This window comes from Salvia splendens, chromosome 20, assembly GCF_004379255.2.
Source record: "Salvia splendens isolate huo1 chromosome 20, SspV2, whole genome shotgun sequence".
NCBI classification, from domain to species: Eukaryota; Viridiplantae; Streptophyta; class Magnoliopsida; order Lamiales; family Lamiaceae; genus Salvia; species Salvia splendens.
The window spans coordinates 1,189,727-1,214,099 of NC_056051.1; the positions used below are offsets into that span (position 1 = coordinate 1,189,727).

Consider the following 24,373-nt stretch of genomic DNA (forward strand, 5'->3'; position numbering starts at 1 on the left):
AAAAATGGAAAAAATTTAGTAATGAATATTAATTTTATTTAGTAGAATATGTAGTCCACTTCCTATAAAGGAAATACCACATTATCAAGGATATAGTGCAACTATGAGACATTGAGAGAAACCAAGATTGCATTAGAAGAAAGACTAATTTTTTTTTTTCTAAGCGTATGATCATTTTAAGAAAATTATTAATGGGCTATTTGTAAAAGTGAAAGCAATTTAGTCATTCAATTATGCGGTGATATCAAATCCGGCTTTCATTCTTTAAAATTAACCTCAGATAGCTCTAAAGAAGTCATTTTCTACATCTTTTTTTGTCCCTTTTGGTAATTTTTTTATCCATAAGGTGTTTTTATACTTTTGCAATTGAGAGAAATGTAAATTTAGTACTCCACAACCACATGAACTATGCACTACTATCAAACACAACCCTTGTTCTTTAAAAATATCTCCATACAGCTTTGACATTGATGTTATATCATTGGAAAAGCTTTTCCACTACTACATAACCTTTTCTCCACTACTCCACTACTTCAATTAACTTGAAACTTCCCAAAATAGAAAAATGACTCTATTAACATAGAACGAAAAGAGTAATATAAGTAGTGTTAGTGGAGAATGGACTGCACACAATGGAAGATCTAGAATTTTTACTAGTTTTACTGCAAATAATACTCTCACTATCCCACTATAAGTGATGCGTAATCCTTTGGGCCATCCTATTATAAGTGACATATTTTCTTTTATGGAAAAAATACAACATTATATCTCTCTTACGTTATCCTCTGTATTACTTTTTCTCTCTAATTTTTTTCCACTCCTACTTTGTTCTCTTTATTTAATCACTGAACATTATTACCTAAAAATTTGTGCTCAAAAGAAATGTGTCACATATAATGGGACGAATGAAATATTAAAAAATGATAAAAAAATATAATAGAGTATACTATAAAAATCAAAGCAATTAAAAAAATAATAGAGCAAATTAAAGCATAGTACACAATCTTATATCTAGAAAAGAAAATAGGAAAACAAATAATTACATAACTAAATAAACTAATTGCATAAAACTAAAATATGAGTGCAGAAATAGAAAATAAGAGGGCATATATTACTTAATAACTGAAAAAAGAGTTCAAACATAATAAAACAATTAAAAAGGAGAGTAAATATATATGAGTGCAATACTAAAAACATTAAAAAAGAGAGCCAAAATTCAATAATATGCACCCCATGAGAATCAAACCAGGCGTAACATACATAATATAGAAGTGAATTTCCACTGTACAACCTAACGATTATGTGAATGTACACTGAATATAGTATTAATATTAAAAAAATTTGAGGATAATGATATAAGTTGTAAAAGAAATAACGTGTAAAAATAATGTGTTGTTTAACTATTCTAGAATTCGAAAGTTCGTACTTTTCAGGGGTAAATGAATAAGAAAATAGTTCACACTTTTAACTGATTAATAGAGTATTATTTATTTTTAATCGAATGTACGATGTACTTACCTATTTCAAATAGGGGAGATGATCCAAACAAGTATGTGTTTAAATCTAGAAAGACAACCCAAATCTTGGCCCTATGATTAGATTAGGGCTGGGGAAAAATATCGAAAAAATGATATATCGCTCGTATCGTATTGAAAAATATCGAAAAATTATCGAATTTTTGATATATCGTAATTTTCGATACGATACGATACCGTATCGTAAGTTTTCGATACGATAACGATATGAATTTCCTTATATCGTTTTATATCGAATATACGATATATATCGATATTTTCGATATATCGTTTTATATCGAATATACGATATATATCGTATATATCGAAAGATATAGAAATTCAATACATATTAAAATTTAAAATTATAAATATATATAAATCCATTTAATTGTACTTGGTTGTGTTGTATTTTGATTATGGAGATAAGAACACTATTAATTTTATTGTGTTGATGTTTTATTAATTTTTGTATGAATTTTAAGTTTTGAAATTATATTTTTTGATATACGGTATTCGATACGATATCGATATTTTGATATATCGTACCGAAATTCGATATATCGATATATCAAATTTCGGTACGATATATCGAAATATCGATACGATAACGATATTGATATTATCCATATCGAAAGTTCCGATATATCGAAATTCGATATATCGGAACTTTCGATACGATAACGATATGAAATTCTTTCGTATCGATATTTTCTATACGATATACGATACAACGTTTTCGATACGATATCCCGTATCGACCCACCCCTAGATTAGATGATCTAATGGTCAATAATTGACCAAAAACACGAAAGGTCGTTTTAGGTCATATTATAAAATTTCGGTTTGATTTCATTTTTAGATTATTTTGGGTCATTCTTTATTAAAATAACCTAAAGTACACTAACAATAACCTAAAAATGCTTTATTCTGATTTTTGTATTTAAATATAGTTTTGATTAAAATCAAAACCTTTTATAACAGTATTTAAGTGAATACAGTAAATTTCGGTGCTTATTTGGTAAAGATATTTATCAGCATAAACCCCAAATAAAAGAAGAGACGTGTAGAAAGCTGATTGGCTCACATATAAACAGGTGGCGGGATTTTCGTACAAATTATGGTTCCCTTCCAATCTAAAGCGGCGATCCGTTTCTACCGCGCTTTCTCCCTCTCTTCTCTCTCCATACCATACTCTCTCTCAAACCCTCTGTCATCGTCAGAAGCTTTTTTCATTCAATCTGAATCTACATTTACCCGCCTTGATTTCAGGTTGCTTCTATTTACTGTTTCCACGTTTCCTTTTCGTATATATATTTTTAATTTCAATTGACGCAAGCTCGTTTCCCGTGAGTTCCCTTTTTGTTCACACCATTGACATCACATGCAGCGATGCCTCTCCAGTTTCCGAATTATCTATTCTCTTACTTTTTCCGCTGATATTTATGGATGATCTGTTGAATTTCTGTGTGTAAGCGCCTTTGCTGAGATTTCTGCGTCTGTATTCAGTGGTGTTTTGGAGTAGATTTAGGCGTTAGTGCGATGGAGAAGGAGAGGATTAAGTATCCGATTGGAGCGGAGCATTACGAACTGATTGAGGAGGTAGGGACGGGAGTAAGTGCTTCGGTTCATCGCGCTCGGTGTAAATCGCTCGATCAGGTTGTCGCCATCAAAATTCTCGACTTTGAGCGTACTAATTGCGATCTGGTAATCTCTCTGCTTGATTTTTTTGATTGAGTCGCTTAGAAAGCCCCAGCTTATAAGTTTAGAATCTGCATTAAAGCACATCTCTTTTAATAAACTTGTTCATATTTGTTTTTTGGATTTTGATACATTTGGACTACATTTGAAAGAGTGAGCTAGTATATCACTGATTCACTGGTAAAGTAAGAGAGTCTTGATGCTCTTCTCTGCTCTATTTCTGGATATTGGTATATTATTAGTCTGAATGGACGGATTAGATTGATAGTATCTTAATAAAATATGACTGTAGTGATAATTTGATATTAGTACGTATTTGCTCAAAATTGCTCGAGCATCATCCTGTCAGGTATCGTTAGTTTAGCTTAGATCCTGCGGTTATCAACTAATTTGATTATATTGGATTTCTTATATATGTTTCATATGGTGCCTTATAATCTTATTTAGCTACAACTATATATTGATCCTAGAAGCTTGCGTTTCTGTTTATCAGTTGCTTTTTGTTTTCTTTTATTTGTCTCTTTTCATGATAGATTTGTCAACTTAACTTTATGATTCTATTGTTGCATTTTAACCCAGAACAACGTGTCACGCGAAGCACAGACAATGGTCCTTGTTGACCATGCCAATGTTTTAAAATCGCACTGCTCCTTTGTCAGTGATCACAATTTGTGGGTCATAATGCCTTTTATGGCTGGAGGCTCTTGCCTGCACATCTTAAAGGCTGTACACCCTGATGGTTTGGAGGAGGTTGTCATTGCTACAATTTTACGAGAGGTGTTGAGAGGCTTGGAATATCTTCATCAACATGGACACATTCATCGGGATGTCAAAGTGAGTAGAAACAGTTAGGCAACTGGGTAATATCCAATAATTTTGTAATTCAAGCTTCTCATGCCTATTCAAACAGGTTTCTCAAAAAAAATCAATATCTTTGTCATCTTATTTATATGGGATTTAGTAGAAATCTACTTGTCAAGCTTTTGAAACTAACATGTCTTAAAATGAGAATTTGGAGACATCAAAATCATCGCCCAGAATGCTCTATACAGATACGGATGATAAAGTCTGCATTTTTTTAGTAATCAGCAAAAAATGAGAAAAGATTGCACAAAGTCATTATCTATCAAAAATCAAAATAACCATGTTTTACTGAAAATTGATGAAAAATTAATTGAAAGTAACCCACACTATCACTAGTAATATCATGAACCTTTCGCCTTCATGTTTCTGTTCCTTAATCTTAAATTAACAGAAGAATGGTCATCCTTCTTAAGGACCACCAGTACTCATATCAATTGCTTGTTATTTCAATTTTAAACATAATTAGCTTGCCAATATTCCTCATCTGTTATTTAAATTTGGGCTTGGCTTTCAGGCTGGCAATGTTCTTATCGATTCTCGTGGTGGAATCAAACTGGGAGATTTTGGTGTCTCTGCTTACTTGTTTGATGCTGGTGACAGACAACGCATGAGGAATACTTTTGTGGGTACTCCATGCTGGTATGCTTTGAAATTTGGTGTGGTTTTTGCATGGCATTATCGCTTAGAATTTTGATTTCCTTTATGTTCAAAAGTTAATATATTGTACAAAGGTTCGTGGAAAAGATTGCTGAGTGTACGATGTAGACATGTAACATACCCAGATATGCAAGTGTGAATTGTTCTGATATGATGGTGCTATGATAATTTTTCCAAATTTCTTTTGGCTTCTCTATGATGAGAGTTGTTTGTGTTTTGTAGGATGGCACCAGAGGTTATGGAGCAATTACATGGTTATGACTTCAAGTCTGTTCATCTTTTTTCCAAGTTTCGTGTTTCTGTTTAATCTGAATTTTCTTATTGCTTTCTTACCTGTTGGACAATTTCTGCAGAGCTGATATTTGGTCTTTTGGCATAACTGCTTTGGAGCTTGCGCACGGTCATGCCCCTTTCTCAAAGTATCCTCCAATGAAGGTTTATTCAGATATAGTGACTTTCCTGTATCCCCCTCTTATATGGACAGTAATTCAAATGTTATAAATGTTCATATTATGTAGGTTTTGCTCATGACATTGCAAAATGCACCACCTGGTCTAGATTATGAGAGAGACAAAAAGTTTTCTAAGGTTTGCTTTCTCATGCATGTAAAGCCCAATAACAACTTTCTTGTTAAATTAAGATGCTATCAATAAACATCTTCTGTGTGTTTGCTAGTCCTTTAAGCAGATGATTGCGAGTTGTTTGGTGAAAGATCCAATAAAAAGGCCTTCTGCGAAGAAGTTGTTAAAGCATTCTTTTTTCAAGCAAGCAAGATCTAATGATTATATTTGTAGAACTCTTCTGGATGGTCTCCCAGATCTTGGCGCTCGGCTTCAGGCTTTAAAGGTTCGTCCTCTGCGTTGATACAAGCATCGCCTAGCTGAAGTGTCTTCTTTCTTTTAGGTTATGTTCTAATTAAAATATATGCACTCACTTTAGAGAAAGGAGGAAGATATGCTTGCACAAAAGAAAATGCCAGATGGACAAAAGGAGGAGATATCCCAGGTTTGATTTTTACATCACTGGAGAAACACATATTTAGATGAATTTTATTTTCATATCACTTAGCTGCTTACAAGATTACTCCTGGGGCTACTGTATTTGAAATTAATAACCAAATTATGTGTGAATTAGAAATATGTTCTTTAGCCCTTGGTTTCTCAAAATTTAAAAGAAATATGCCCTTGACATGTACTACAAATATCCCAGTGGGATTGATAACTCTGTTATATATGTCCCCTCCAAGATGTGTAATTCTAAAATATAGGGACATATGTTAAGACGGTACTTGTAGTCTTGTAATTAACACATTTAGTTAAGTATTTTGTTATATGATTAAATCTCAATGATATTTTTATGTAATTGAACTCAATTGAAAATCCTTTAGGTGTTCAGTTTCACATGCAATAATAAAGGTAAACAGAGTAAAATTACCCACTTTCTTGGTATGCAATATTTTTATGGAAGGAGGCAGTTTTTTGGTTATGTATTGTACGGGGTATTACATTAGATTTGTAAACTCTAGGTTGTATGTGTATGTAATGTGTAATCTGAAATGAAACTTTAGATGTTGAAGAGACTTACTGTAATAAATACTACACTTACTTCATACTTTCATATATTAGGGTACAGCCTAAGAGCTCCTTAAAACCTTGCATCCTAGTCATATAGTAATTATGTGTCATATGCAGCCAGTAGGATCATGACTGAAATGCTATGATCATGGAATAGGTAACATGTTTTGTGTTTATGAACAGAATGAATACAAACGTGGCATTAGTGGTTGGAACTTCAACCTTGACGATATGAAGGCTCAAGCTTCACTGGTATCTATGCTTCCTGATTCTCATTTGATTGATTTATTTACTGCAGGACATTCATGTGAAGTATATAATACCTTTTTGGCTTGTTATAGATACAGGATGACGATGTTATTCCTGACAAAGATGATGAAATACAAGTTAAACACAATCAGTGCCAGCCATCCTCGTCTAAAAGTTCATTAGTACTTCAACACCAGTCTTCCTTTGCTAGTCAATATTCTGATGCTGCAGATTCTGTAAGTTTAATGTTTTCTCCTAGGATGCAACTTTTGGTTCATTTTAACATCTGATTTCTTCACAGGATGATTGTACCCCTGCTTCCCTCTCATCCGTGGACTCTACAACTTACAAGTACGCTATCACGACTTGACAATCTCTTAGCTCTTTAGTTCTTGTAACATCTACTTCCTGTATAATTTTTTGGCTCTGCTCGTATCTTTTCTCGCTGATGCATTTAATTAATGTCATAATCCTGCCCCATTTTATCTATAGACATTGCAAATTTGCTTACTATCTCTTTTGGTTGACAAACATAATCACACACCTTAAGTTTCTCACTTTCACAACCAAAAAATATTATTCTGTTTCAACTGGTTCTCTTATGCTTGTTAGTTTTAATTCTGCCCATTTTTCTGATCTTCGGTACTATGCCCTGGCTAAGTTTGATCACATCCCCTTCTTAGTGCTAAATGTGAAAAATCCAATGATGATAGTTGTGCTCCTGGCTCAACTCCGGAGCAGGCAACAATGAATGCTTCCCCTAGCAATGAGAATCACACGGAAAGCAACTTAACAGAAAAACTTGTCACAAATGTGAACAGAAGACCATTAGACGGGGTCTCAGCAAGTACTAATCAAAGGTATATCTCTATACTTTGTTCTCTCTTCTTTCAGTTCTTCATGCCAAATGATGTTCTGTATGCTGCTTTTGAATGAGTAGTAAACTCTATTAATATACTGGTTCACCTGCCAGCCATCATAATGGGCATCTCATATATTACAGAGTTTATGATGCTTCACATCAAGTTATAACTGTATGAAGTTGTATGAAAGTTACTGCTGACTGTCATGTACACAAAGCCTCTCCAAAGTTGTGATATTTCCCTCACCTTCTGGCTAAAATACTTTTATCCCCTTACAACACACCTTCCTATTGTATGTTGATGTCATCCAAAGAAAATTGTCTTATCTGGTTTCTTTTATTCTTCTTTTCTTTTCTTTTCTTTTTTTCTTTAGAGGTAAAAGGCTTCTTCTGCTCTAGGATGGTGTATGATAGTGATATTACTCCCTCCATTCCTTCATAGTTGAGGCACTTCTTTTTGGCATGGAGTTTAAGAAATGGATGTTTAGTGTGTTAGTAGATAAAGTAAGAGGGTGAAAAAAGTAGAAACATGAATAAAGTAGAGGGAATAAAGTAAATGAGAGAATGAAGTAGGAAAGAAAAAGTGAGTTAATTATGACCATATATGGAAATGACTCAATTATAATGGAACTTCCAGAAATAGAAAAACGACTCAACTATGAAGGAACTGACAGAGGGAGTACTCTACTTTTAGACTGTCGAGAATGAGAACATTTCTGCTTATCAGGAAAAGGCTTAAAGTTCATTCTCCTTGGCATAGTGAAATTCCAATGTATCAGTCTCTTGTGCAAATCACAGGCATTTGCCTCATCTCATACCAATTATGCTGCTTATACACTCACTGTCTCCTTGAACTAAGCTGATATCTCTTTAGAACATGGCCCACACTCTATATTCCAAGTTCCAACCTTATGCATCTAGAATGTAAATGTTTAGCAATGATATAAGTTACTCTATCCAGGGCTCTTCTTATAGAAATTTTTTAACAGTTCAAATCCAATCAGATTGACATTATTTTTTCTAATATCTGTGTTTCTTAGCGACAAAGTCCAAAATCAATGTCAGAACTTGTCACGTGGAGCACACACCAATCTCCAACCTTCAGAAGCACAACATGACACATTATCCAAAGGTTCAAAAACAGCAGGTAACTCATCTGGAAATGGAAGTTCTTCCAATTTTCGTACCTGTGTTCTTGAGTGTTAACATGTTTGTGAATTTTCTGATGCAGTTAATGGAGATGATATGGATGAGAAAGCCAAAAACCCTGTTATTCAGCAAAAAGGACGATTTAAAGTTACATCAGAAAGTGTTGAGACGGATAAGGTTTATATCCAGATATCATTTTGATTAATCTTCTTAACTATTAATTCAATTTGATTTTTCCTAAATGTAGGTGGCTGCAGCCCCTTTACTGCAGAAGAGCCACAGCATGCAGGTTTATTTTGAAACTTGAAACATAATTTATTCCGTTCACATGCTTAACTTTTCCTTGAAACTGACTAAAGCATTGTTAGTTTGTTGGATGATTGTATGAGACTTGTTATAAAATTATTCATGATCTTTGATTCGCTGATTGTATGCACTATGGATGGATGAACCAATCAAGCATGACCTTTCTTTTGCATGGATACCTCTCTAAATGCTATATAATTATCAACAAATAAATTATGTATCATCTATGCCAGCACTCCCATATTTCGCTACTATCAGGATTACCTTAATTAGCATTTTGGATATTCTAGGTGATTGCACAGCTTCCAGCAAGTTCTTCACCATTGCCTTCTGAAGCTAGTCCGTCACAACACCCTTATAGTCATACACTTTTCGCTCATCTTCAGAATGTTCTACTTACAAACACTCTTCAAAGGGTATGATCTCTTGAAGTACTACATTATTACTCTTCCGACTATTCGATTAAGGTCTGGTGTATATTGCATTTTCTCCTAACAGGATAATATACTTAGTGCAATGAAGCAAATCTCCGTTGGCGACTTTCCAGGTATCAGTCATTACTGCAATATTGATACACACCCAACGTAGCATATAAATTTCTTCTCACTTGAGGTGCCTATCAATAAATATATGCAGATGCAGGGACCATGCCGATGAACATACAATTGGCAGAGAAATCCATGGTATGATTAGCTTAGGGGCACGAAGCACGTAAATGTGATTGATGATCGAGTTACAACTCACACGTTTACTTGTCCAGATTTAATGCATACTAAAAATATTTGTTGCACACTTTTGCTTTTGTAGCTGGAGGCTGCTCATGAGAGAGAAAAGGACTTGATCCGCGAGATAACCGAGTTGCAGTGGAGGTATTGTTTTCTCATCCATGACCAATGTATCTTCAACCCATAATCAACTTAAACTAGTTTGTAACAAACTTAGCTATATTATGTAGGCTCGTACGTTGTCAAGAAGAGATCCAAAAACATAAAACGGAGAATCACGGGTGAAAAGACCACAGATGCATTTGATGATATTATTATTACCCAAGTTTGATACATTTATTTGAATGTGACGGAAGGTTTAGCTACATTCAGGTTTCCTTTACTCTTGCTTATTTTTTATTAGCAGGCTCGAAAATCTGAAGTTGTAAAGTTTAGATAAACATTCAGAAATTATTTCATTCGTACCAACCGTTTAATTTCTTTCTTGTTGGTATATATATGAAACAAAATAGTGGAGTAGTGGTAAGTTTTAAAATATCGTTTTCCTAAACTGTCATTTTACTGGGTCTGGTTGGATTTATATGCTACAGTATTTTTACAGACTACTGTTAATTAATTACCTATGTAATTTCATATTATTTGTACCACACAATACTCTGATGGGATAGATTAGGTTTATCGTGAGATACTATTTCCATCCACTCACTTTCTAAGCGTCTTATTTTGTAGTACTAGTATATTTTATTAGGGGTTTTAACTACGCCTACCCACGTTGGGGTACGATGAGTGCCTCAAGATGGTGCTCTGGGTGCTTCGTTTTGTTGATCTTTTGTATCTTCCATGGGCTTGCCCATATTTTCGTATGCCTAGTCTACTTGTTGGCTAGCTTTTGATGTTTCATGTTTCTCCTCAGGTATGTCCGAGAGTATGATGTAAATGATAAGTTCTGATGATATTCTATTTATTTATTCATAAAAAAAAACTAGTGTATTTCTATTTCAAATTCATTTCATATTTATGCATTTTAGTTTTAATACAATTCCTTATCTTATAAAGCATTATGCATTTTAGTTATTTTCTATTGTATTTTAGTATTTTTTGTTTAAATTCTCCTATTATATTTTACTTTGTTATCTTCTAGTTTTTAAAAAAATTGAAGCATTCATCAAATAAGCTAAAAAGGATGATTTATTAGTAAAAATAACACACAAAAATAAGTCATTGGTAAAGATAGCACACTCTACAAATACTAAAACAATTTATCTATAATATACAAATTTAAACTTTATTTTGAATAATGAAAGCATTTTTAAGTAGTAAAACTAAATTAAAAATAATTCACATTTATATACAATGAATCATCTTAATTAAAAAAATTGATTGAGAGAACAAATTAAAGAGAAAAAAAGATCGATCAAATTATAAAATTTCAAATCGCTATAATTATTTATTATACCCCAAACTGAAAATCTCAGATTCACCATTGCTTATCACTATGCAAACTCTTTTTCTCTCTCCTGAAATCTCGAATCATGTCGTATTAGTCTATTTTTATTTAAAGCATAAAATATTTAAAATAATAAAAGTGGAGTTTGAGAATATTATCATAAACTAACTTACTATGTTTATAGGATATTTCTAAACTATGTTTTATTGGATATTTTCAGCTGCGCACTCACCTCATTAAGTGAAGTATGCAATGCCTTTTTATTTAAATTTTTTCTACTAGATAATATTCTGAAGCTCCAGTAAAAATATTTCAATTCAAACAAAGAGGATGAACCACTCGATGAGGCCATGGAGAAATTCAAATAGTACATGTTAAGGAGGTGCCAAAACTATTTACCATTGCAAATCAAGTCCGCACCTTTTATAATGGAAGCGGCAAACATATCAAGAGCATGTTTGATAGCGTAGCTGATGGAGCCTTTCAAAACAAAAGAGTTGATAAATACGGATTTTGCATGTTTTTAAAGTTCAGATTTGACTCGTTTTGAAAGTCAATCATGTACTCCCTCCGTCCCGCTTTAGCAGTCTCAGTTGCTTTTGAGCACTCGTTTTATAAAAATGATAATAAATAGTTGAAGTGAAGAAATGGTAAAGTAATGGAGATAATAATATCAAAGAGCATAGAATGCAAACCGTATTTAAAATGAATTCACCACTTGGTAATCTATGTAAATATACTGATAGAGCGTGTGGAGTCTACATATTATAGACAACTTATCTTATTAGTATTGACGTATTTTATTGGACTAAAATAGTGAACTGGATAAATAATTTAATAATAAATAGGTTATAGGATAATATAATAGTAGAAGAGAGTGTGCTATGTGCATAAAGTGTTGTACAATTGAAGAAAATTAGACAAGATTATACTTTCCAATCAAATTGGATTCGAGAAAGAGAGAGGGCGAGCACCGAAGCGGAGCGCGATCAGAGAGAAAACGAAGAAAGGGCTCTTCAAACTTTTGATTAAGGAAATTTTCGGTTGGGAAATCAAAGATAGTAAATTATAGATAAATGTGAAGCAAAGATATTTGAAGGAATAAGAAGCCATGGCAGGAGAAACTGAAGAAGAGGAAGAGAGAAAAAATAAAGCTGAGAGTGTTATTGTTGTGATGATAATTTATTTTCCTTGAATCTAAATTGTGGGAGCTCCAATAAGGTCAGCTCATTGATATTCTGGTCTGTGTGACCTCATTCATTTTTCAAGTTTGAATCTTTACGTTCTTTTGATTCATCATTATTCTTTAAGTCCAATTTTGAGCATAAAATTCTCAACTTGAAGTTGGAAATTCAAGCTTGAATCTTCAATTGAGAGAGTGGCATTTTGGTGATTGTTGAATTGTGGTTGTGTAGTTATAGATTCAGGGAGGTATCTTAATTTTGATTTTGAGATTTAGGTCAATAAAGTAGCATAGAATTTGGGTCGACGTTGAGGAATTTGAAATATCTAAAATTTGGGGGTTTTGGAGGGAGAGTCGGTTTGAATTGAAAATTGAGAGCTCATGGTATGAACTCACCCCCCAATTGTCTATGTATGTAAATGTTGAGGTTTTGGAGATGGGTTTGGGTTTGACATTTTTGGAGCCATTAGAGAGTTTGGTGTTTATACACTGGTTTTTTTGGAGTTTGTGTTTTCGGGTTTATGGATTTTTAGTGTGGTGAAAGAGGAGAGGGGGAGAGCTACATAGAGATGCAACCGCCTCATCAGCATTCAATGATCAATCTCGATGAGTTGAAGGCTCAGATAGTAAAGAAACTCCAAGCACTACTTTTATTGCTTAGATAGATTCTTGAATTTGAAACCTGGTAAGGTTGAGTTCAACAAACTATGTCTGAGAGGTTTAGAGCGGGAGAACATTCCTCTCCACAATCAGCTCATTCGTTCAATACTTAGAAATGCTTCTTGTGCTAAGTCCCCACCTCCGGCTTGTCACAGGGATGATTCTTCGAAACATGCCAGTAGTCAGGAGATCCGTTTTGATGGTTACCACCAAAAGGGTCTCACAATTGCTTGCCTCAGGCTTCTAGTTTATCGAATGGGGTTGGCATGCTACCGGTTTCACCCAAGAAAACTAGATCTGGTTTCCGCGATAGGAGAGGTGGGGACCGACTAAGTGCCCTTAGACCAAATGGAAAGTCTAGTTTTCCTCCTCTTGGGTCTCCTATTGTGGAGAATGGGGACTTGAATCCACCTGACTGTGGGATACCGGTGCAACAAGCAGAGGATGAATGAGAGAACTTGGCAGGTGTGTACAGCAAGGAGCGGATGGAATTGGTAGGTAGACATGACAGGGAAGAGGCTTCTTCCAGGAGTACACTTCAAGCACCCCTCGGGGTTCCTTTCGGTGGGGCTTGCAGAGCTCTGCCTGATGCAAGTTGCTGTAGATCGTTTAATGATGGCACTCTGCTGGACAGTCACGTATTAAGGGACCGAGTGGAGCAAATTGCTTTAACGCAGGGTCTAAGAGCATCTCCAATGCTGGCGGACGTCAAATAGCCGTCAAATAGCCTTCACACTGCCACATCATCAGCACTACAATTCTCCTGCCACATCAGCTTGCCACATCAACTGGACATCAAATAGCCATCAAATAGCCTTCACACTACCTATCCACATCACTAATAACAATTATATAATTTAATTTACAATTGTATCAACATACATAATTTAATTTACGAGACAAATACGGAAAATTCGAATAATAATATTAAAATTTAAAAAGTACATTACTTTTAAAAAAAAGTACAACAATTTAAAAAAATTACAAAAAGTAAAAAGTACATTAATTTAAAAAAGTAAAACAAAATCACTCATCGCCGCCGTCCTCGTCTCCGTCGTCGCCCAACGCTTCTTCACTGCCGTCGCCGCCGCCTCCGTCGCCACCTACGCCGCGGCTATTCCCGCCGGTGTCCCTCCTCATCGCCTCCAGTTCTTCACGCTGGCTCTGGAGCAATACGCGAAGAAAATCCTTCACCTCGGGGTCCACCGCCGCTTGGAAGTCGGCTAAGGTCTTCACCATTTGAGCGCGCGTTTGTTGGCGCGCGAAGAATTTGAGCTCCTCGGTAGACCTGCCGAGGGGGGATGCCGAATGGACATCCTGGGAACTCGGTGTGCCCCCCCTCGCAACCTGCTGCGCCCGCCTTTGCCCAACCGGGCGAGGTCGGCGACCGAACGACCGAGGAGTCGGGACCTCCTGGGCCGTCTCGGGGAGGTCTGACGAACCACCGCTGCTGCCGCTATAATCTCCGGTATAGTTCAGTCTCTGCCTCTTCGGCCAGCCAGCGTCGACGCCTGCCCGGAATTTCTCCGACTCGTTGAGCACAACGTAGCAGTTCCAGTAGGTGAACTCATAGTACTTCTTATCCGGATCGGGGTAGGCTCTTTCCGCAATCCTCCTGCAGTCTTCCTCTGTTTGGCCACTGGTCTGCATGCGGAGGGCGTTGGCGTACAAACCCGAAAATCGAGAGACGCCAGCCCTGATTCGGTCCCAGCACTTCCGGACCTCCTCCCCGGTGCACGGTCTCCCTTCAGGGCAAAATGCCCTGTAGGCTGCAGCTATCTTCGCCCACAAGTTGACGATCCTCTGGTTGTTTGAAACGAGAGGATCGTCGCAAACACTCACCCACGCCTTGGCAACCGCAACGTTCTCCGCGTCCGTCCACTTCCTCCGGCCCCGGATTTCGGCGCGGGGCTGCGACGACTCGCCGACCTTCTTCGCCTTGCCCTTCTTCTTACCCCGCCCTACTCCCTGGCTTTGAATGAGAGTTTCAGAAACGTCGTTAATATCAAAACCCAAGTCCGCTAAGGAGAAGGTCTCCGAATACTGTGCATCCGTTGGGGTCGATGTGTGCGAAGAACCGGTGGAAAAATCAAAAGTCGGCCGATAGGCGTTGTCCCCCCCGTGCGTCGCCTGCGACTGTGGAATCATATGTTGCGCCGGTGGCATCATCTGCTGCGCCGGTGGCTGCATGCCGGGTGCCCACCCCGGCATCATCTGCATAGGGGGCTGCATGCCGGGTGCCCACCCCGGAATCATCTGCTGCCACGGGTACACGTTGTAGTACCCGCTCATTGGAGGCCAACCACCTCCCCCAGGAGCTGGGGAAGTATGGGACCCTGCCCCGGGAGTCGGGGGCGTCTGAGACCCTACACCGGGAGCCGGGGGAGTCTGAGACCATCCCCCGGGATTAACTGGAGTACCTTCGTAGTTGTTCTCCATTGCTCGTTATTGATCTTGTACAGAAAGTAAGGTAGAGAGAGAGTACTCGTTAAAACAAGTGGTGCGAATGAAAATGAGGTTCAACGCGCGTATATATTGTGTTTTGCGAAAAAAAAAAAAAATATTTAAATCCGACGCCGGTTTGGCGCCGATCCGGGAGCCACAATGGCGCCCGTGAGGATCGGCGTGGGAACCGGCGTCAGCGCGGGAATCGGCATGGCGACGCCGATTTTGACGCCGATTTCGCCCACGCCGGTTCCAATGGTTCGGCGTCAAACCGGCGTGGGCGAAAAATCGGCGCTCCGGTGGTGACGCCGACCATTGGAGATGCTCTAAAAGGAGTGTCTGTGGAGTGTGCCAACGCACTGAACCAGGGTTTAGATTCTTACATTTGCTTAGGTCTTGTATCGAACTTGTGGGAGCAACGAGCTCGGGGCATGAATCCACAAAGAACAGTGGCCTCACTCCCATGAAGCTAGTTAATGGTGTCAAACCAGACCATGAATATCATTTGCCAAATAGTAGCGCACGCCCGAAACAGAAAGTCCTTTCGTTGCTATGGAGCTGAACCCGCGGCAACTTGGCGAGGACTGGCCATTGTTACTAGAGAAAATATGTACACATGAATTTGAAGAATGATAAAGTTGTTGCTTGAGTGAATTGGTCATGGAAAGGGATGCATAGATATCTTAAAGTTCAATTCCAAGATAATGGGCTTTCTTGAATTAGGTAGCTCTGTTGTATGATTAGCATATTCTTTTACTTTTTTTTTGTCCTTTATCCTGTAATTTACAGTAGAACAGTTTTGCAGGAATAATTTGTTTAGTTATTGTCAACACAAAGGGTGGGATTATGTAATGCAATAGGCAAGTAAATGTAGCTTCTTCACCACCAATATTGGTTGGGATTTAATGTTTAACGACAAGATATACAATTGCAACTGTGTGACTGTGTCTTGTTTTCTTCTCTTTCTTCCCATGTTTTCTTCTTATTTTCAGCACCATATGTAAATACTACTCCCCCGTCCTGAAATGTTATCCAATTTTTCTATTTCAGTCCGTCTGCAAAATGTTATCCACCTTGCTTTTTTCAGTTTTGGTAGATGTTCCCCACATTCCACTAACTATTACAATCACATTCTATTATAAAACGAATATATAAATGTAGGACTACACTCCACTAACTTCTCTTCACTTTCTTAACTTTTTTCACTCACTTTCCTTCACATTCTTAACTTTTTCCACTCACTTTTCTTCACATTTCCTAAAACTCGTACCGAGTCAAACATGGACAACATTTTGCGGACGGAGTGAGTAATGTTTTTCTGACTTAATTGATAGTAAAAGAATAATTTAGACATTTACACCATAAAATGAATGGAATAGGGACAAACAAAACATGCCCGGTTTCATTTTGGTTATAATTTTCCCTCTTCACAGTATCTCCATGGTTATATGATTTCCCAGTATAGCCTCAATCAAATCCAGTCACAAAATATTAACACTATTTGCTATCAAAATTATATTTCTGGAAAGAATTGCAACCAATTGTGTTTAAAATGATAGCAACAGTAGAATACAACAAAGCAACAATTATTGGTGTTAACAGATTATGAATATAGGGTAAAAACAGATGCTTTGTAAAATTAGTGATGATTTTTAAAGGAATGCATCTTCTCCCACGTATCAAAAACTCGATTCCTCTGTGCTCGGACTCCTCAAGTAATATCTCAGACTGTTTGCAAGAACCTGCACAATTTTTGGGATCAAAACGACACATCAATATCACACTCGACTGACTCAACAAAACATCGATGCACATTGTCACTTCTGTGCTAACATACCTGCTGAAGAGGCTTAATAAGGGCTTTGCCATTGTAGCTTACATGAAATTTGGCCTTTGCCAGCAAGCCCTACAAGGGGGAAGTCACGTTTATGCGCAAACCAATGCAAGCTACGAAGCTGTAAATACTAGAACAACCCCTGTGAAATAGCATGTAAGATGTTTTACCTCAGTGTCGAACTCTCCAGATTTAACAGTGATATTTATATCAGTGATGATCTTTACGAGATCCACCAGCAATCCCGGACGATCGGCTGTTTCTATAGAGAGCAAGCTGCAAACATGTGTAGTGGTGTTTCAAGGTTCGAACTTCTAACACATTATCATTCCAAATGGGTGAGCAATGGCAACATGTGAGAATGGAGAGAGCCGGGCAACGTGTGTTACCTTTGCTCAGGACCATCATCATAGACATGGATATGCGTTGCAATATTCACATCGACCTGCATTTATTGTGTTCATAAAGAATGAGTACATAACAAATAGGGAGTTCTTTTGATCTTTCCAGGCTCATCGTCATTTATAAACTTGTTTATGAAAATTTAAAAAATGGTCATTGTAGTTCTTAAGACATGATAATCATCAGCGAACGCAATATAGCACATGTTGCGTAAAGCTATCAAAAAGGATTCAACTTCGCCAATGGCAGCCAATTCCAAACAATTGAACCTTGAAAATTCATGACTTACGGCCTTAGTATAATTTCTGAAGATAGTTTAGTAAGTAGTACTCTATAAAGTACTAAGTATAAAATTATAAGATGATATGATTCCTTTTCCATCTAAAATTCTTTGAAATTATAATACTACATCCGTCCACAAAAAATGGTATTGGTTGTGGACACACGGATTTTAATGAAAATTGGTAGAGAGAAATAGAGACAAAAGGTAGTTGAAGGTTTGTTAATAGAAAATGAGACTGAGAGGAAAAAAAAAACTTACTATAAATATAGACTTATTTTGGTGAACGGTCCAAAGTGAAAATACAGGACTATTTTTGTGGGCGGAGGTAATAATATTTAGTAAATTTATATACATTATCTAAAATTTATAACTTTAACATGTTTTGCATATCGCACATAACATTATGCTAGTTCTCGTAATAATCTCTAGCTTTTTCATGCATTTAGAGTAGTTTTACATATTGTGTATATAGAGGTGTAATCAAATTGAGCTGAGCTAAATACTTGGCAGCATGCTTGTTCCTTACAAGCTAATTAGAGTTCAAGCTAAATTACGAATATATTTAGAGTTTACAATCTTATTTGAGTATAATTATGCTTGAACAAGCTTTATGAATGTAACTACATTAAAATATCCGTCATTTAATATAAATTCTCAAAAAGTAAACAGTACAATATGCTAAAACTTGTGATTTTCTTCTCATCTATATCTGCATTTTATGAGTTAGTTAACTTGAGATTGGTTCTTTTGTTTTATTGAGTCACACTAGATGAGCAGAAGCAGTCTTTTACTTATGTGAACTCCAAGTAAGTCACAATCTTGGAAACCGAGAGATATAGTTCTAATAGATGAAACTATATCGTTTCAAAGAATGACAAATTCCATCATAGAAACTCATGTGAAGCATACGATCTATTAACTCCTTATCCCCATATAGTATCTTCAGAGCTTCAGTAGTACTATGGCAGTTTTCTACATAATCTAGATTAAATCTGATCTTTAGATGTTAAGATTATAAATTTATTCACACTATTCCACGCCTCTTTAATCGTACATGCATAAGAGAGAGAGAGAGAGAGGGAGAGAGAGAGAGTTAATACCGATTTTGGTGGAGTGATGCCAAATGCAGCCCCCATCGCCAACTGAACACTCGACTCCTGGAAAACTAGCTCAAGTGCTTTAAGACAAAATTAAAATTGCGGAAGAAGGTGGCTTGTAAAAAATTTTACGAGTCAATACCGGGTGAAACTCAAGCAGATTGTTGATAATTGTCAAACGGATTGCCTCAAGAAGCTCCGGATCGTCAACCTTTCTTCCAGTCGAACTGAAATACATGAAATAAAATATGAATAACAGAATCAGCCTAATAATGTAAGGATATGGTTCTATCAAAATCCCTCTCGTGTTTGAACATTAAAACATATACTATAAATTAGTTATTTGTCTTACAAATATACAGAATGATCCACATGAATATTAGTTCACAAATTATAGTGCTTCAGATGAGATGCAAGAAAATGCTTAGAAAAAGAAATCAACAAATATGATGTCACGTAATTTTGCAGCCTAGTTATGATTACGTTTAACAAAGTAAAAGTCATCAAAAGAGCCAAAATATGCAAAATTTATTTACTTGTGCATCCCAAAAGATTGACTACCATTTTCAAAGGTTTAATAAATTGAAACTCTGATTTATTTAGCCTATAATAATAGCAACTACTTGGAAAAGGAAGAGGACAATGAATTTTATGTGACTTACGCTTTAGTAATAGCAAACTTGTTGTGTTTGCCCGTATCATCTAGGTATACATTAGCCTTGACAACGTTCAGTCCAAGACTCGTGAGAGAATTCATCTGAAACGTATGCAGTTACCAGAATTAATAAATGGCAAAAATTCAATAGAAATCACTGTGTTTAATCTTGGTTGTCAAATACTATAAAATGTTTCAAAACTTCATTATTCGAATATATAAGGTGCACATGTCATACTGTATCGAGGAGAGCTCCAAGACGATCCCCAAAGGTGATTTCAACAATAGTAGCATCTTCGTCAGAATCTTGATCTATTATTACGATGGGGGTGGGAACTACATCCGTATCCTTAGAACTTCCACCCTGATTCCAAAATCCAACCATCAAGTTGTCATTTAAATAAGTAAGAAACAGATTTGAACTATGTATAACGGCACCAGCCAACATTCGATACCTCCACAGCAGTAGGTGGTGACGCTTTTGGTATAAATGCACTACTCATGGAAGACGATAGGCTGACACAAAAGCACAAGTGCAAAATAACATATACAGCCGAGCATTGAATACTCAAACTAAAATACACCTAACAAATCTGAGCAGCATAACATGAGACGACTCCAGCATTCTCTTCCAAACAGAAAAAGTAATAGGCAAAACAGGTCTGAGCAGCATAACCTGAGACGATCCAACTATGTTGAAGCTAACATTTCTATACCACATAGACTTGGTAAAAATCTTAACTCCAATATTCGGAATAATTCTCCTGCATCTCCTCTTATAAGGCCTTTTAGGGGGAGTACTATATAACAAATTATTGCTCAAAATCATTTTTATAGGGCAAACATAGCTGCTATAAGCTCATTAGTTTCAGCTGGTAGTAATAACTGAAGACAGTCAAACCAATTTCTTTGATAGTCACCATTTCTATAAAGATGAACTCCAATAAAAATTAGATTAGTTCACTAGAGAAACACCATAAAATCTTGAGAATGACTTAAAAGCAAGTACAAAATACACAAAAAAAGGTTGCTAATAATTTCAACAGCATAAGCTCATTATATGTAGATAGTCAAACCAATTTCTTTTGGGATAAGCAAACTCAAATATTTCCAAAAATTCACATGAAAAAACACTTCAAATGCAAACAAGGAAATACCTTTTCTTGGGATGAATGCATGGCACCTGAAGTGGATCCAACCCAAAAGAGCAAAAAAATGAAGATGCCCTTGAACTAGGTTGCTTCAAATTGGTGTAGAGCCCAAAATTACTGCAACTAGAAGCCATAGATACAGCCATTCTGAATGCCCAGCAAAAGAAAAGATTCAATCTTGATTGAATCCTAACTCTTCCCAATGCTAGAGTGAGAGGCTGAAGATAAAAAAAAGATGGATTTCTGGAGAGGGAAGAAAGCAGGTGTGTGGCTAATGTAGGAGTTCTCTAGTAGCATCCGCCATCACTCACCAAACCAACACTCAACCTGTCTTTATACAGAGCGATTTTTGTCAGCGTCATACTTTAATTTTCTTTTTATTTTTTGAATTTTGCAAAAGATAACGAATTTATGGGCGTCTTTGTTTGCTTTCCAATTTCCATTTCTTTTCTGGCTCAAAGCTTGGCCTCAGAAAATGAATCTATCCATTCGGATCGGGTGGGAAATAAATTTGTCCATTCGTATGTGAAATTGCAGGATGGATAAAACAAGGTAAACGAGGAGATGATCTTTTTTCTTTTTTTTTAATCTCAGATATTTTATAGACATCAGTGGTTAGGAAAGCTTGTATGTAGTGTGTAGGAGTATAATTTATTTTAATGATTGAATAATACCATACCATCCACGGTTCTTATTTATCTTGAAAGAAATTAAAGACAAAAAATATCAAGATAGCATCATTACAAAAAAATTAAATAAGACATAAGAATTTAGGTTGTCCGCATGAAATACCCTCCTCGTCGTCTAATTTGAGTTCAACACAAATTTTAAAACAAAATAGTCGGAAAACACAGTTGAACATGAAACTCATTTTTATATACTCCACCAGTCCCAACTAAGCTGAGTCAAAGTTTTTGGGCACAAAGATTGAAATTATGTTGAAAAATAGGAGAAATGAATAAAATAGGAAAGATAAAAAGGAAATGACTCAACTTAGTTGGGATATCTCAAAAAGTAATACTCCATCCGTTTCATAGTAGTAGAGTCATTTTGTCATTTTGGTACGTTCCATTGTAACGGAGTCATTTCCCCTTTTTAGTAAAAGTCAACACATTTCTTCTTACTTATTTTTTCATCTCTTACTTTCTTCTTTCTACTTTTTCTCCTCTCATACTTATTATCTTTTTATTTAATGCTCCATCCGTCTGTCATTAGGAGTTCTATTTCTTGGCGGCACGGGTTTTAAGAAAGGTTAAGAAAAATGGGTGGAAAAAAGTTAATGGAATATGGGTGACACTTGTGTATATTAGTTTAAAATGAAATGTGTGTGGAATGAGTTAGCGGAATGTGGGACCATATTACCAGTTATGGTAAAAGTGAACCGGGACTCTTACTCGCGGACGGACTAAAATGAAAAAAATGGACTCCTATTCGCGGACGGAGGGAGTACATTACATATTTTTCTTAATCTCCGATCAGAAGGAAATGCCTCCACGTTCACTACTATAGAACGGAGGGAGAACTAATTTAGTCATTCAAATGTAAATGAATAACTTTATTTGTTAGCCCCAACCTTGGTAAAGATTTTGTTAACATTATTGGCTGATCAAGGCATTAGCATGGGTGCATGTGTGCATACGATGGAGCTGCAGCTTGATCAAGGAGACATGAAGATAGCCGTTAGAGGCGGTTATGAACTAGCTCAACAAACTTTCGTGAAGATCTCTTTCACTTAAGTTCTAGTATAAGTAGTTAGTTTGTTTACTCATTGTAGTGTGTGTAAAAATCAGCTGTATACATTCACTAATCGATCAATAAGAGTTTTCCATTCGGTTTCTCAAAACAAGAATTCATCTTCCCACTATGGTCCATCATTAAACATTAATAATAATATGGGTTCCATTACCACTAACATAATTTTAACTACCATTCTCCTAATATCTCTTACTTTACCAATTATGCATTAATTTTCGTGTCATCCCAAATATCGTTATTTTTTGGGACGGGGGAGAGTATATTACTATGTATTACTCCATTCGTTCCTTGTTCATTGCGACACTTCTTTTTGGCACGGAGATCAAGAATAAAGTAAGAGAGATAGTTATTTTTTGCTAAAATTAGAACTGATTGAATTATGTTGGAGTTTCAAATAGAATAATGACTCAATTAACCTGGAACTGGGGGACTAATATTAGTAATGCGATTTTAGTTTAGTATATTACTCTGTGTGTGTATATACTGCTTTACATGTCTTAAATAAGTTAGACAATCTCTTCTTTGATTTTTGGTTGAAAGAGGTTTTTATTATCTTATGGAAATGGTTATTTCCAACTAATTTTTCAGTCGATGTTTTAATAGTTGCTATTGGCATTCTTGGATAATGAAATATTCCTTCAAATCACCATCACGTGTCACTCTGGTACAGATCTTTCAGCTCAAAATTTTGACAAATGACGACTTGTTCTTCTATGACTACTCCAAAAACATTGAAGTTTATGTAGCTACGTTATTTTCTTTTACAATATCTTTTATTATTTTCCTAGCATTACTATTTACACCCCAAGTTTTTTTTCGCTGAAAACATTTGGGCTTTACAATGTTCAGTCATTCCGTTATCCTTAGGAATATTTTTGTATATTTAAAGATTTTGTAGTTTGTTCAACCATTAAAGTTTCCATTAGCAACAACTTTTTTTACTTTCATAGATTTTGTGTACTACTTTATTTTACTAGTATTCAATCCGCATGCATCACATTATGTACTTTAGCATGGTGTATTTTTTTCAGCAGAATCTACATGCAGCCATGCAGGTTGATTATTGGATTCATTAATGTATGATAAAGATAAAGTGGCAATTTCCTTTTTGTGGATTATAAAATTTGAATCTTAAACCTTGCTTCTTGCAAGTTTAAATTGATGAAATGTTTTGTTGGGACATAATTTCAGTTTCATTAGTTAGAAAATACGTATCAAATTTCAACCCTAACCCGTTGAGCTAATTTGGCCAAAAAGTTTTCGGAAACAAACTCTGATAGAACGAGGATTGAGGCAACGAGATAAACCAAAATACATATTAAAACAAAATAAAACTTAAAACAATAGTAAAAATGATTCTAGGTTTGCTAATTACTACTCCCTCCGTTCTATAATAGTATTGTCATTTTGACATTTTGGTACGTTTCATAATAGTGGAGTCATTTCCTTTTTTACTAAAAGTCAACTTATTTCTTCTCACTTTATTCTCTCTCCATCTCTCTACCTTTTTCATTTCCTACTTTATTCTTCTTTTACTTAAATGAATCACTTAACACAATTTTTCTTAATCTTCGTGCCGGAAAGAAATGCCTTCACTACTATAGAAAGGAGGGAGTACGATTCAACTTAGTTGGAACGGAATGAGTATTAGTTTTATAATAGAATATGAGTGGAATGAGTTAGTGGAAAGTGAGGTCCACCTACCATTTATAGTAAAAGTGAACTGGTACTCCTATTGACGGATAGACTAAAATGGTAAATCGGGACTTCTAATAGCATACTGCATATTGAGAGAGAAACTTTTAATTTGGGATTAATGATAATTGCCATTGACATTTATTAATCTCAAATAGAGAATAG

General features: G+C 35.9%; 2 protein-coding genes and 1 pseudogene across 4 annotated transcripts; 2 read left to right on the top strand and 1 right to left on the bottom strand.

Annotated features, from left to right (window-relative positions):
* Nucleotides 1-2,656: 2,656 nt before the first annotated feature.
* LOC121781246 (serine/threonine-protein kinase BLUS1-like) lies at nt 2,657-10,136 on the top strand. Of its 3 annotated transcripts, XM_042178973.1 has the most exons (21): nt 2,657-2,786; nt 3,024-3,221; nt 3,795-4,049; nt 4,594-4,718; nt 4,959-5,003; nt 5,090-5,171; nt 5,255-5,323; nt 5,412-5,582; nt 5,676-5,741; nt 6,494-6,562; nt 6,652-6,795; nt 6,861-6,910; nt 7,243-7,419; nt 8,462-8,568; nt 8,653-8,747; nt 8,818-8,859; nt 9,167-9,292; nt 9,375-9,423; nt 9,513-9,559; nt 9,684-9,745; nt 9,832-10,136. In XM_042178973.1, exons 2-21 carry the CDS (start codon nt 3,057-3,059, stop codon nt 9,884-9,886), a joined length of 2,001 nt encoding a protein of 666 aa, XP_042034907.1. In that variant the 5' UTR covers nt 2,657-2,786; nt 3,024-3,056; the 3' UTR covers nt 9,887-10,136. The 3 variants fall into 3 exon arrangements, with proteins under 3 accessions (XP_042034907.1, XP_042034906.1, XP_042034908.1); XM_042178972.1 differs by lacking the exon at nt 2,657-2,786 and having other exon boundaries at nt 2,854-3,221; XM_042178974.1 differs by lacking the exon at nt 2,657-2,786 and having other exon boundaries at nt 2,855-3,221; nt 7,273-7,419.
* A 1,826-nt stretch (nt 10,137-11,962) lies between these two features.
* LOC121782710 lies at nt 11,963-16,065 on the top strand (annotated as a pseudogene).
* A 762-nt stretch (nt 16,066-16,827) lies between these two features.
* On the bottom strand, nt 16,828-21,273 carry LOC121780626 (ACT domain-containing protein ACR11-like). Its single transcript, XM_042178239.1, has 10 exons — nt 20,765-21,273; nt 20,063-20,123; nt 19,846-19,971; nt 19,615-19,709; nt 19,095-19,179; nt 18,956-19,012; nt 17,560-17,615; nt 17,341-17,446; nt 17,174-17,242; nt 16,828-17,078 (listed from the first exon to the last, which is right to left on the bottom strand). Exons 1-10 carry the CDS (start codon nt 20,902-20,904, stop codon nt 17,016-17,018), a joined length of 858 nt encoding a protein of 285 aa, XP_042034173.1. The 5' UTR covers nt 20,905-21,273; the 3' UTR covers nt 16,828-17,015.
* Between the last annotated feature and the right edge of the window lie 3,100 nt (nt 21,274-24,373).